General features: G+C 43.3%; 1 protein-coding gene across 1 annotated transcript; it reads right to left on the reverse strand.

The window, feature by feature from the left end:
• Window positions 1-976: 976 nt before the first annotated feature.
• Window positions 977-5,632, reverse strand: LOC116094720 (fatty acid-binding protein, adipocyte). The gene is made up of 4 exons (XM_031376240.1): window positions 5,459-5,632; window positions 2,700-2,872; window positions 1,988-2,089; window positions 977-1,210 (listed from the first exon to the last, which is right to left on the reverse strand). The coding sequence occupies exons 1-4, from the start codon at window positions 5,529-5,531 to the stop codon at window positions 1,160-1,162; spliced, it is 399 nt and encodes a 132-aa protein (XP_031232100.1). The 5' UTR covers window positions 5,532-5,632; the 3' UTR covers window positions 977-1,159.
• Window positions 5,633-12,678: the final 7,046 nt, after the last annotated feature.

Below are 12,678 nucleotides of genomic sequence, written 5' to 3' on the forward strand. Positions count from 1 at the left end.
TAGTGTGAACATTATAACTGGCATGACGTCTACAGGGCTTCTAGGTGCAGTATACTGCTACGGTTTGGGCGTGGTGTGTTTCCGAAGGTTCAGGTCCTGGAAGCCTGATCCCAGCATAGCATGATAGGGTCCTGAAGCATTAATGGATGGGACTAACTGGTAGGTCCGTTTGGTCAGTATGGGTGAGCGGGATGCGCTTGCAATTGAGAATCTTTTCAGGTGAGACTAGAGAAACCGTTAGGTCTCTCTAGAATACGTTGTTACAGATGGCAGAGAATGCTCTTCTCTGCTCCTTGACAGGGAATTTGTCCCCTCTCTCTTATCATTTCCTGATGACACCACCTGCCAGGAGCTCAGCCAACTCTCTGCGGCTGCATTCTTGAGCATCCTGCCTCCCAAACTGATAGCCAAGTGAATTTTTTTCTTTATAAATAAACAGCCTCAGCATTTTTGTTAGTCTAAAACATCAGACTCACAAGGATGGTGGTATATACTCATAACCCTAGCAGCACAAAAGGCTAAGGCAGAAGATTCTTGTAGTTCAAGACAGCGTGGACAACTTAGTAAGAAATACACACACAGACACACACATACACAGACACACACACACTTGCATGTACACGCACATGCACACGGACATGCATGCGCACGTACACTGTGGAGACTGGAGCTCTTTTCTACAGCATTGTGTGCACTACTGAACCACAGTGATCTAGGACAGGGCACAAACAAACCTGTATGCTCTAATCACATGGATATGGATAACTTCACTGTGTTTAGAATTACCCAAGGTCTTGTATGCTGCAACAGGTCTTAGTATGCAGTCTTGGTAAGTTCATGGACATTGGCTTTTTTATCATGCATTATTAAGAAAGATCATATTATTTGTATCAGAACAGTAATGTAATTTTTTTCTATTGTCTTCACTCAATTGCAAGTACAAACTTGACACACAATAAAAATATCATTACACAACTTTCTAAATCTAAAAAGTTTTTATTTAACCAACATAACCATATCCAATAAAATCCAGCTTCAGAAAAAATTAACTGCTTGCTAATTAGTGGAATATCATAACTTTTTTTAAAAAAAAACAATAAATCCAACCGACTATTGTATAGTTTGATGCAAATTTCAGTCCAGGGCCTCTTCCCTTGGCTCATGCCCTTTCATAAACTCTTGTAGAAGTCACACCTTTCATGACACATTCCTAGACACAGACACAAAATCGACATGGTCAATCATAGAGATAACAGCATGGATCTATTTTTTAATCTCTTGGTGTTTTGGAAAGGAAATGATATTCAACAACAACAACAGAAATACAACATGTGTTCTAGCATCTTCTGTTATATTGCACAGCCATCCCCAAGTATAATAGGTTAGGGTGGTACAGAGACCAGGAAGATGCAGGTCCTCCTCTCAGGGAGCTGGAAAATCTGTGCAGTGAGTGAGTGCCATGAGCAAAAATACAGAATACGATCCCATAAGGATGTTGCACTAGGCAACCTATGATGCCCAGAGGAGCGGAGGCAGAGACTGCTTTCTAGGGGAAAACTTGCTTGGGTGGAACCTGACTGCATGGGAGGGTGGAGCCTGACTGCATGAGGGGGTGGAGCCTGACTGCATGGGAGGGTGGAGTCTGACTGCATGAGGGGGTGGAGCCTGACTGCATGGGAGAGTGGAGCTTGACTGCATGGGAGGGTGGAGCTTGACTGTATGAGGGGGTGGAGCCTGACTGCATGGGAGGGTGGAGCTTGACTGTATGAGGGGGTGGAGCCTGACTGCATGGGAGGGTGGAGGTGCAGCTCAGAGGGGCAGAGTACTTTGGGCAAGTGTGAGAACCAGGATTCAACCCTCAGCTCCAAATAAACAAATGCTACAAATGAACCTTTTGTTCTACACAGCAGGTAAGTTTTCTAGAGTTCAATAACGTTCCTGAGGCCCAGACCGTAGGGTCTACATCTACGTTTGCATCCTAACTCACCACCACCAGCTTGTCACCATCTCGTTTTCTCTTTATGGTGGTCGACTTTCCATCCCACTTCTGGACCTGTACCAGGGCCCCGCCATCTAGCGTTATGATGCTCTGTGGGCACAGTGAAAAGATATTGCAATTTACACATGAAGGTCAAGACTTTTTGAAAATACAGAACCTGGGTTCAAAGGACTATTCTGAGATCCCCTCTCTGTATTTCTATAGGACAAGAACATAGTCCAACAAGAAAATAAAAAGAGAAGCACATCCTGAAAAAAATAATGTAGAACTCATGTATATGTATATCTACTTTATATATATTTTAAATAGAAATAAAATGGAAAATGAAATTACATCTTGAAAAAAAGGATATACTGTGAAAGAAGTTAGATGCTGGAAGGTATGTGGGTGCGGTGATGTTACGGTTTTATGCTTTCAGCCTCCCTTTTACAGACTTCCCGTAATGTTTAACTGCTCTAATTTATTCCACATACACTCATAAAACATGCTAATCATTGTGAATATTTGGACAACGTAGTAACGAGAGGAAATGTGTCCTCTGCGCACTGACGGAGGTGGGTTAGGTACGGGAGCTCCGTCCGAGGTTGTCAGTCCACCAAGGGAAGCTTTTTCTCAAGGGAAGAAGGGAAATGGCTTCTTGCAGGCTGTGGAATTAGAAGCCCCCACCACCACCACTCTGCACCAGCTCCTGGTTTCTCACCTTCACCTTCCTGTCATCTGCAGTGATTTCGTCGAATTCCACGCCCAGCTTGAAGGAAATCTCGGTGTTCTTAAACGTACTCTCTGACCGGATGGTGACCAAATCCCCATTTACACTGATGATCATGTTGGGTTTGGCCATACCAGCCACTTTCCTGGTGGCAAAGCCCACTCCTATAGGGAGAAAGAGAAAGCTTGTAAAGCTTACATGTGTGTGTGTGTGTGCCATGAAGAGGACACCAGGGTGTTGGAGACTCCTTTTGAAACAGGCTTTGAAGCTAAGCAGAAAGAGCTAAGCAGGCTTTGAATGCTGCACTAATTGCTGAAGATATGCTGTCAGGATTTATCATGTTAGCATGTGCCTGTCTACTAACTACAGTCCTTCAGGAAAATCATTCTTAATTTCAACAAGATTGTATAAAGAGATTAAATCTTCATATCTCAATGTCAATGTGTTCTATATATGTCAGTATATGTATATGTATTACAATATGCTAATAATACTAATATAATATACTAATACTGTATGTATACTATCTCTATTTTCTATTTATGATTGAGGCAGTTTGACCATTTTATTCTTTCCTAATTAAATATGCCAATACTGTATGTATACTATCTCTATTTTCTACTTATGATTGAGGCAGTTTGACCATTTTATTCTTTCTTAATTATTAAAAGTTTTTTTTTTTTTAAAAAAAAATCTAAGTCAAAGATCAGGCCTGATATAGAGTTATTGTGTTAAAAGGTCATCTATTTTGAGTGAACAAAAATCACATTTCACAGCAGTTGCTGCCAAGTTTAATTTTCTAGGCTTCCTTCCCGTATTACTCCCTCATGAAATCAAGACATTTGATTAATTTCTCCAGAGCTGACAATGTTTTTTCACATATCATGTCACTTCAGAATGGCAATAGCATTCTCAACAGTTAAGGAAAACTAAAGGGGACTCAGATAGTATCTTTGGAACTCAAGAAATCCGACTTTCATTGTGTAGAATAGTTTGGAAGCTAACACTCAGTCGAGGACTGAGTCGAGGACTACGAGGGACTGAGAAGCTAGCATTTCAGTCCCTCGAGTTGCGAGCTCCGTTGGCTTAGATGAGGAGACACTGCCCTGTGGAAGGCGAACAACTTACAGCCTTAATTGCTCTCTCTGCCTATGTTACACAGAGTCCTCCCATCGTGGGTGCACCGACTCCTTCAACACACATGCTTAAAGAAAGGCTATGTCTTTCACAACAGGTGACCAAGGGCTAGGATAAACTGAGAGAGAACTACCACACAAGATGGATGATGCAGAAGGGTGCCACTTAGTTCTCTGTCCCAACAGTAGCCACAGTGAGGTTTATCTCTGTGTGTCTCTGCCACAGAGCACAGCATTCCGGACAATCGATCCCTGCAGGAAAGGGACGCAGCAAGGGAAAATGATTCCAGAGAGACCATGCCGGAGGAACAAATGACAGCTTCCCCTTGTGTCTTCATTTTCATTTGACTGCAGAAGCCAACACCTGCCAATTCTGCCTTAATCACCGTTGTCAGCGCCATTCAGTAAATATCTATTGCCTTTAATCATGGGTCTCTCAGGGCTTACGTCGTGTTATTATAATTTAGATGTGAATGGTACCAGTACAAAATGTTTCAAACAGTCAAGAGCTAAAAGTGTCTCAACCCCTGGTGTTTCTGGCTCAGTGCATAGTAACCACCACACTGAACAGTCAATAGTCGATGGACTAAGAGGTCAGTCATGCTGAAGTTCCTGATAGTCCTCTTGTCTGCAAACAAGACAACAATATTGACAGACGTCCAAAAGTTCCCACTGTATAACTGAGGGGAGATTAAGCCTTTGGAGGGTTAGGGGATTCTGTCCTAATAAAAGTACTCTGTAATATGGGAAGGTCAGGAGAGAAGGGGTTCCATGCAGAAGCTCCCTTTTAAAGCGCATTGCCGGTCGATGGCCCCTGTATACTGCCAATGTTGTTTGGTCACACAGCAGCCTGTGGGCAGTGCTGACAGAACATAAACCATTGCGATTCTCTGTCATGGGAAGGGCTTCGCATGTCCTGCTTTCCTTTTGAATTACTCACAAATCTATGACATCCCATCTCACTCTAAACCAACGAATAAACGTTTAAGTCCTTGAAGAAAAAAATATCTCTGGACCAAGCTTTTGTGTAGTGTTAAAATAATCACACATTCTCGTGCCTTGACATTGAGACAGAAAGAATTTGCTAAAATATATTTTCCAACATGATTTTTTTTTCTAAGCTGGGCAATATCATAGCTTCAGTAAGAGTTACCCCCATGCTCCCATGCTTTAAAAAAAAAAAAAAAAAGGATATTTTTCTTTTTAAGTTATTGCAAATTTTTCATGTAAAAGAAGATGTTAAAAACAGGCAAAGAGCCAAATGAACCACAGAACCACAAGCTTGGCAAGGAAGGCAACATCTTGTCTTTCTACAGACAGTGAAAGATTTTCCTTCAGACCCTCCCCTGTGAGGTCACCTGGAGGGTGCACGAGGTTGAAGCTTTGCTTGAGTAAACTTCTAGGACAGACTTTTTCTTGTGACTTCTACACCCTCCATGGGAAAGCCGCACGCATTTCCTCTCACCACAGCTCGTCCCCCTACCCCGGGCTGCAAGCCAGCTACAAACCCTCTCCCCAACCCGGGGGACCCCAGCCCGGGAGACCCCAGCCCGGGAGACCCCAGCCCGGGAGACCCCAGCCCGGGAGACCCCAGCCAGGACCTACAGCACTCACCCACTTCTTTCATGTAATCGTCGAAGTTTTCACTGGAGACGAGCTTCCAGGTTCCTACAAAGGCATCACACATTTTGTAAACCTTCGAGGAGATCTCTCTCTACCAGGTGAGAAAGGCTGCAGCACGGGGGAAGGTGCTATGAGCCTCCGGAGTCCAGTTAGCTCACTTTTAAAGATGCTCCGACCATGTGACTGTAGGAGTGACCAATGGGGGATGACCCCAGATCATTTCCTTCATGACCAGACCCTGTATTTTTTCCTCTGAGTCATGTTCTTAATAGACATTTCTCAACTTTGGTTCTCCCTGGCAATGATCACTGGACTTAGAGTACAAATTATTTTTAACCATGAACAGAGTATTTTAAACATTCCTGTTTTGACTGTTAAAAGCTAATGCATTGAACTTCCCCCTATTATTCCATATGGGTTTACCTCATTGTGGAGGAGGCAATTACCTTGGGACACCCGTGACCCTCTTACCTTGAGTTTTTACTTTATTAATACTGCAATAACGTGTTTGGTTCTTCTGAATTTGAGAACATAAAGACTATCTTAGAGATTCTTAGTCTTAATGGCTCTTCTGTTAGGATGGTGTTATCTCAGGAATTATAACAGAATAAATAATGACATTTTAAAGTAGCCTAGGTTCTTTTGTTTTTCGTTTTGTTTGTTTTTTTGTTTGTTTGTTTGTTTTTGAGACAGCATCTTTCTGCACAGCTCTAGTAGTCCTGGAGCTCTCTTCCTAGAGCAGGCTGGTCTCTAACTTACAGAAATCTACCTGCTTCTGCCTCCGGATGCTGGCTATAGTGGCCTAGATTTATAATTTCAAATATTTAATACAGATTTAAAGTGCATTCTGCTCATTGCTCAGTAGTACACAGATTTAGTTAAATTAAAAGTTATGCCTTGTTCTTCCCATCCCTAAAGAACCGTGTAGTATTGATTTTTATAGACCCCCCTTAAAAATGGGTCCCCATCCAAAATATGCCCTCATTCCATTTCTGAAATATATTGTTAAGTTCTAAATTTACTCAGATCTAAAGATTGTGGGTTTATGTGAATGATCAGAAGTAATGTGAGTTATCAAAACGTGTTTTCTTCTTTGACGTAGTGACTAATCCTAGATAGCTTTTATAAAGTAATCCTGTTCCCAGTCTCCTGCCTCATACCAGAGTGGTGGAAGATGTTCACAGGTACACCAGTGCCTGCGAGCATACCTACATTTGAGGAATTAACTGCTCCCAAGCCCATACCAGCCCCAAAAGTCTGGGGAAAGAGATACTGCAAACGTGGCATTTTTTTGTAGGAAAATGGACTACCATAAAAGTTTGATACATTTAACTTACAGTGACCACTTTTAATCGCATCTGCTAATCGCAGGGAACATCTTTCACCCACTATGGACTATGACTTGAGCACAGTACCGCTCTCTCAGACTCATCTGTTTCCTACTGGATAAGATCCTTCAGATTGAAATTCAAATAAAATAAGCGATCTTAATGCAGGAATAATGTTGATAATGTTCTAAATTGTTTTTATTTGGAAACGTATGCTGATCCCTAACTCAGACATGTCATCAAACGATTGTCCTACCATGCTTCCTTGAATGTGGATCATAACACTGTGGCTTAGCCATCATGTAGAAAAAGTCCATCCAGTTCATGTTTCCTGTACGTACACAAAGTTCTTTTGCCTCTGCCAATAAAGCACAACTGTAAATTTTACTTAATTTCAATGAAAAGAAAAGCAATTATTATCAATTTGGTGGTTATAAAAAATTTAAAGGTAAAAAAATGTAAAAACGAAATGTGTGGAACAACTTGAATTCATCAACCTAAGTTTTTTAACTATAAGTTTTGTGAACTTTAAATGATAAACAAGTATTTCAAAAAACTGAGTCTGACTCAAGATGTCTGTTAGTGTACAATAAGTATCACAGTTGAAGTTAATATAAAATGCAACGTATAGTGAAATTTTCTTCCATTGAATATATGTGGGAATGACCATACTTAAAGCAAGCAAAGTGAAATATATTACTAAAACTAATCTGTTGTTTTTTTTTCTTTTTAATGTGGTTGCTAGAACTTCACATGTGGCCTGTCTTCACATGTCTCTTAGGAAGGGACGTGTTAGTGCAGCACAGAGACACCAAGTTCTTCCGATTACTCACAGATGACTCAGGCACAAGCAGACCACTGGGAACCCAACAGTGAGCCTCACTTGCCCTCACGGAGCAAGGAGCATGCATCCCACACCAGGGAAGATGGTGTACAAGGGGACAGTTAGGAACCCCATTGTCCAGGGCATCAGCACAATGGAAGCTGACATGACTTGGTGAAACCGGAAGGACCTTCCAGAACAAAGGACTTGTCACCTGAAGATAGATGACAGACACTAGATCACTGAGGAATGAGGAACTACAGGATTGCTGGCTTAGCGCCACGTCCAGTTAATGTCACTCAAATATGGCCGTGGAGGGTGTCTGTAAATCAGGACAAATGTGTGAGCTTGTTCCTAGTAAGCCAAGACCAACTGTCAAGCAGTGACTTTTATCCAGATTCACTCACTGTGAGATACAACCAGATATCCCATAAAATACACCAAAGGAATCTTAATTGGCCAGGTTCCTGAGAGTCCACCATTCTCCTGTTAAAACAAAAATAAAAACTTGAAAAGCAAAACAAACACAAACAAACAAACACCACAGGAGGCTGAGTCAGGAGAATCACCTAAGTTCACCACCGTCTCGAGCCACAGTGTGAGCTCTAGGCCAATCCTAGCTAATTTAGCAAAGAGTGTGTCTCCAATCCAAAGTCGAAACAGAACCAAGGATGCCCAACAACAATACAGACACAGCTGCCTGACAGCTGTGGGGAAGGGTGTGCAGCGGGAACAGCCTGAGAGCTGTGGGGAAGGGTGTGCAGCGCGAACAGCCTGGCTTTGCTTTGGGGGATGTAGGGCTGAGGTCATATCTCATCTCAGAATCTCAGGGCTGACTGGGCAGGCACTCTGGTCCAAGCTGTTGGCCGTGCACTTTGCTCCTCAATGGGCAGCTCCTGAGGAATGCATCCTTCTAACCTTTGCCTGTGTTTACTTCTTTTGGAGGAAATGAGAATATCATTTCTGACGATTTTTAATTAGTGAGGAAACAGACCCTGCTCTGGATAATAAAGAGTAACTGACAGAGCCTCGGAGGCAGGGACAGCTGCCAGACCAGCTAAGTTGAGGGCCCAGGATCCCCTTTTATTGGAGGCAAACTTTCTTTGTTAATGCTCAGTTTTCTAAGTGCGTTTGGATGTTTGTTAGCAATTGTAAGATGAGCCCTTAACAGGAAATGCAGGTACTTTTTTTTTTTCTTTTTCTCACTGTCGGGATCACCTACCATGAGAACTGTTCTGGGTCCCCTATCCAGCTAGACCAGTAATGTTCTTCTCTACATGTATGGTTAGAATGACTAAGTATTGACTCTTTAACCTCAAGATGGTAACAGCTTTGCAGAGAATGAGTAAGCCATGGGCTCTGCCTCGGGTGAAGGGCAGTGACTGAAGACAGACTGTGAGCGCCTTTGAAGGCTCTTAAGTAACTTCTTCACTTGCCTTCTTGCTCATAAAAGAAACTCTTCACACACAGTTCAGGGTGTTCAAGCAGGGACCCATGGTGGGGGAGGGCCACCGCAAAGAGCTTTCTGCATACAAACTGTGACCTACTTGGTCTTCGTTTCATAAAGCACACCCCATCAGGAACTAACTGGAAGCAAAGGTGAAGCTCTACCAGAAAAAGCAGAGAAGAACTTACCAGCAGGCCAGCTACACCATCAGAAGTAACCCCCTGCCAAGATAGATAGATAGATAGATAGATAGATAGATAGATAGATAGATAAACATATGTCACCATGAGGGCAGATATGCAACCACGCAGAAGCACACATGCATGAACATAAACACATGTGTGTGCACACACCCACCCACCCACCGACACACACACACACACACACACACACACACACACTTCACATTTGTTCTCTTTGTGTTTGTGTCTTATTACTGTCGCCATCTCAACTGCTTGCATTTTATATATTTTTAAGAACGAGTACACACATAGTATAATTTACTTTCTACAAATAGAGCTAAATACAAAGAAGATATTAAATCCCTAATAAGTGCCCGTTGTGCTTGGTACATGGTAACGTGCTGATACAAGAAAGATGTTCTGTGTTAAAATTTTAAAAAGAGCCAGACAACAAACAAACAAATAAAAATAAACAAACAAAAATCAGACCCAGCAGGCTGAATATTTCCTCAGAGCCGCTGAGAAGGGGTCTGCAATGGGAACAGCCTGGCCTTGCTTTAGGGATATGGGGCCTGAGGACACATCGCAGTATCTCAGAGCTGAGGCAGGGCAGGCTGAATGTTTGAAGGTATTTAATGTCTTAAATATATCTAAGACAGAAGGGTTAGCACTGCAGAGATCACTATCGGGTCATAAAGATCTTAAGAACTAGTCGGAAGGTGGCCAAGCATGCAAGGCAGGTGCATTTGAGTCTTGGAGTTAGAGGCCAGCCTGGTCTACAGAGTCCCAAGACAGCCAGAGAACCCCTGTCCTGATAAAAACCAAAACCAAAATCAAAGCGAAACAAAGCAGAAAAGACCTTAAGAACCGCAGGATGCTATGAGAAAACAGTTGACAGAGCTTTGATCAGTGAGGGCGCAGCAAGGGGATGACATGCATGAACTGCTCAAGGTTCTGTAAGTAGAATTCAGGCCACCACCCTGGGAACGGTGATATTCTAGTAGGAGAAACAGCTTATGTGGGTTTCCAGAGGAAGGCTAGAAACAGACATTGGAACAGCTCTGTCAGTAACCTTAGGCTCTCTGAGTCCCTCCACTTGCCTTTAATCTGAGCCCCTGCTTTCAGAAAAGGGAAGTTAGTGAGTAAAATGGATTTAATCACCAGCCTTAGAGGGTGCAGCCTAGGACTGGGTTTATAGACCATGGGGTTTCAGTTCTTTTTTTTTTTTTTTTTTTTTTTTTTTTTTTTTTTTTTGTCCATTGCAGTTATGGGTGGGTGGTTATGGGTCTGACTCCAGCCTGAACTTCTAGAAGAAGGAACCCAGGGGGCTTTGGGCAAACAATGGGAATAGCCCACAGCAGATGATTCAGAAATGAAACCTGAGAGAGCAAAGAGGAAAAAGGTTTAGCAAGAGAGAGCCAGAAAGAGAAAATCATAAAGGAGGGGATGGAGGGGGGAAGAAGGGAGCTCAGGTACTTGGGGGCCCACGGTTTCAGAAAACACGGAAATCACAGAATGGAAATCACAGAACGGAAGCCATAGGAGTCGCTCAGGCCACAGTGGGCTCCAACCCTGCCAAAGACACGGAGTGCAGGAGCAGTTCATCCAGGAGTGGCTTGATTGTTAACAAGGCAAGGAAGGGCTGAGCCTTTGGGGGAGCATTTGGGCTGTGACACTTCCACCAGTGAACTCTGCTCCAGTGAGAGAGCAGATGTCAGGCATCTGGGAACTCTATTTGCTCTCTGGGTGGTAACTTCCCTCTTGACTACAATCCCTTCTCTGGGTGAAATGTGCATTTCTGCACTTGTCATATGGCCTGCCAAGAATCCGCACGGCTCTGTGAGATTGCCCAGCTCCCTGATTCTTGCTGGGAATTCTGTGCTCTAAAGATACCAACGCTTTAGAAGTGTCGTGGCATTCACATTTATATTCAGTGGGTGATAATATGCCTGTAACATATTATGTAATTGTGTTAGAAATCACATTCCTGGCTAGAATTAGCCTTGGAGTTAGGCCTGCTGAGATTCTATTTCCCTGCTAATGAGCTTGCAAACTTTAGCTGGCTGATTGGTATTGACAGCATTCAATACCCATGATGACCCTTCCTCATCTGGAGAACTGGAAAGCTGCATTTGATGGCTACCATTTAAATCAGTGATCGGAATGGTCAAGTCCATCAGCAGGTTGCTAGCTTAACCTCACTTCACGTGTGGCAAGCTGCATGGTACAGTAGGCACAACCACCCGGAAGAAAAATCGCAACCCTGGGAAGCCTGGCCTGGGAAGAATTGGAAATTTTTCCTGACCTAAACTATCCTTGCTCGGAAAACAATCTCTGCAGTGTAGGACTTTCAGAGGACTGGGTTCTCTGCACTGGCAGCTGCAGTATGAGGGGACATCCGTCACATCTTGAGAACAACGTCAAGTTGTCTTGATGGGCATGAGTCAGAATAGAGGTTATTTTTCCCCCAAGGTTGGGGATGTTATTCAGGGGTTGTCCATTTGCTGAGCCATGTTCAAGACTAAGTCAATCTCCACCTTGTAATAAGGAAAAACAAGATTTGTCATAAGAAACAACGCTATGTTAAACATAGTGGTGGGGAAAATACAGACATGTAGATATACTGACACTTCAGTAAGTACGGCAGCTGTAAGGATTGAGCCAGGGCCCTGGACAGGCTGAGCAAATGCTTCATCATTTGGGTACATCTCCAGGCCCCAAATGGGAATACTTGAAATGCTTTAAAAAGTAGTAAAGTCTCTTGTCTATGACAGTATATGTGTAAGTCCCTTAAGGTATTACTGGCCAGGCCCCACCCCTAGACAAGTCTTAACAGTTGTAATGATGGTTTCTATACCCTCAAGAGGCAGGTGGCCAAGCTCAAGCCACAAAAATCCCACCAATTCCTGAGCTTGCTCCAAGATCAGGCCCAAAACTCCAGCAATCCCAGGCCGCCTTTATGACACCCCTCTTCCTGTGCTGTACGCACCAAGGAGCCTCTCCCCCAAGACCAGCAGTGCATGGAACAATGTGCAGCAAACCAAGAAGAATGTGATTTGCTTCCCTAGGGGCTTCAGGCATTCTCCAAAGACCGATCAAGAAACATAATCACTAGCAAACGTCTCTGGTGATCTCTATTAAAAACTGTTCTCGTGAGCCAGGGTTCTCTATTCTCAAATTTCAACATCTAAAATACTACAAATCCAAAGCTTTCTGGGCGCCAACAGGACTCCACAGGTGGAACTCACGTAATCACCACCTCCTGTGGCAGCTCACACAGCCTGCATGCTGGGGCCTCCAAAAAAAAAAAAAACGATCCTACAAAGTTACCTTCAGGTTCGATGTGGGAGGTACACATGAATTGGGAATGCACTTCCTACCGAGACTTGCACCCCACTCTCCTGAGAGCTCATTGTTCACCATGAAGCAAA

This window comes from Mastomys coucha, unplaced genomic scaffold (genome assembly GCF_008632895.1).
Source record: "Mastomys coucha isolate ucsf_1 unplaced genomic scaffold, UCSF_Mcou_1 pScaffold17, whole genome shotgun sequence".
Lineage (NCBI taxonomy): Eukaryota > Metazoa > Chordata > Mammalia > Rodentia > Muridae > Mastomys > Mastomys coucha.

What these genes read in the sequence shown, in the direction of transcription:
- LOC116094720 (XM_031376240.1), bottom strand. Translation starts at nt 5,531, where the DNA reads ATGTGTGATGCCTTTGTAGGAACCTGGAAGCTCGTCTCCAGTGAAAAC. An exon ending in CGATTACATGAAAGAAGTGG is followed by an intron (nt 2,873 to 5,458) that starts GTGAGTGCTGTA and finishes TTCTCCCTATAG; the next exon opens with GAGTGGGCTTTGCCACCAGG. An exon ending in CAGATGACAGGAAGGTGAAG is followed by an intron (nt 2,090 to 2,699) that starts GTGAGAAACCAG and finishes CTGTGCCCACAG; the next exon opens with AGCATCATAACGCTAGATGG.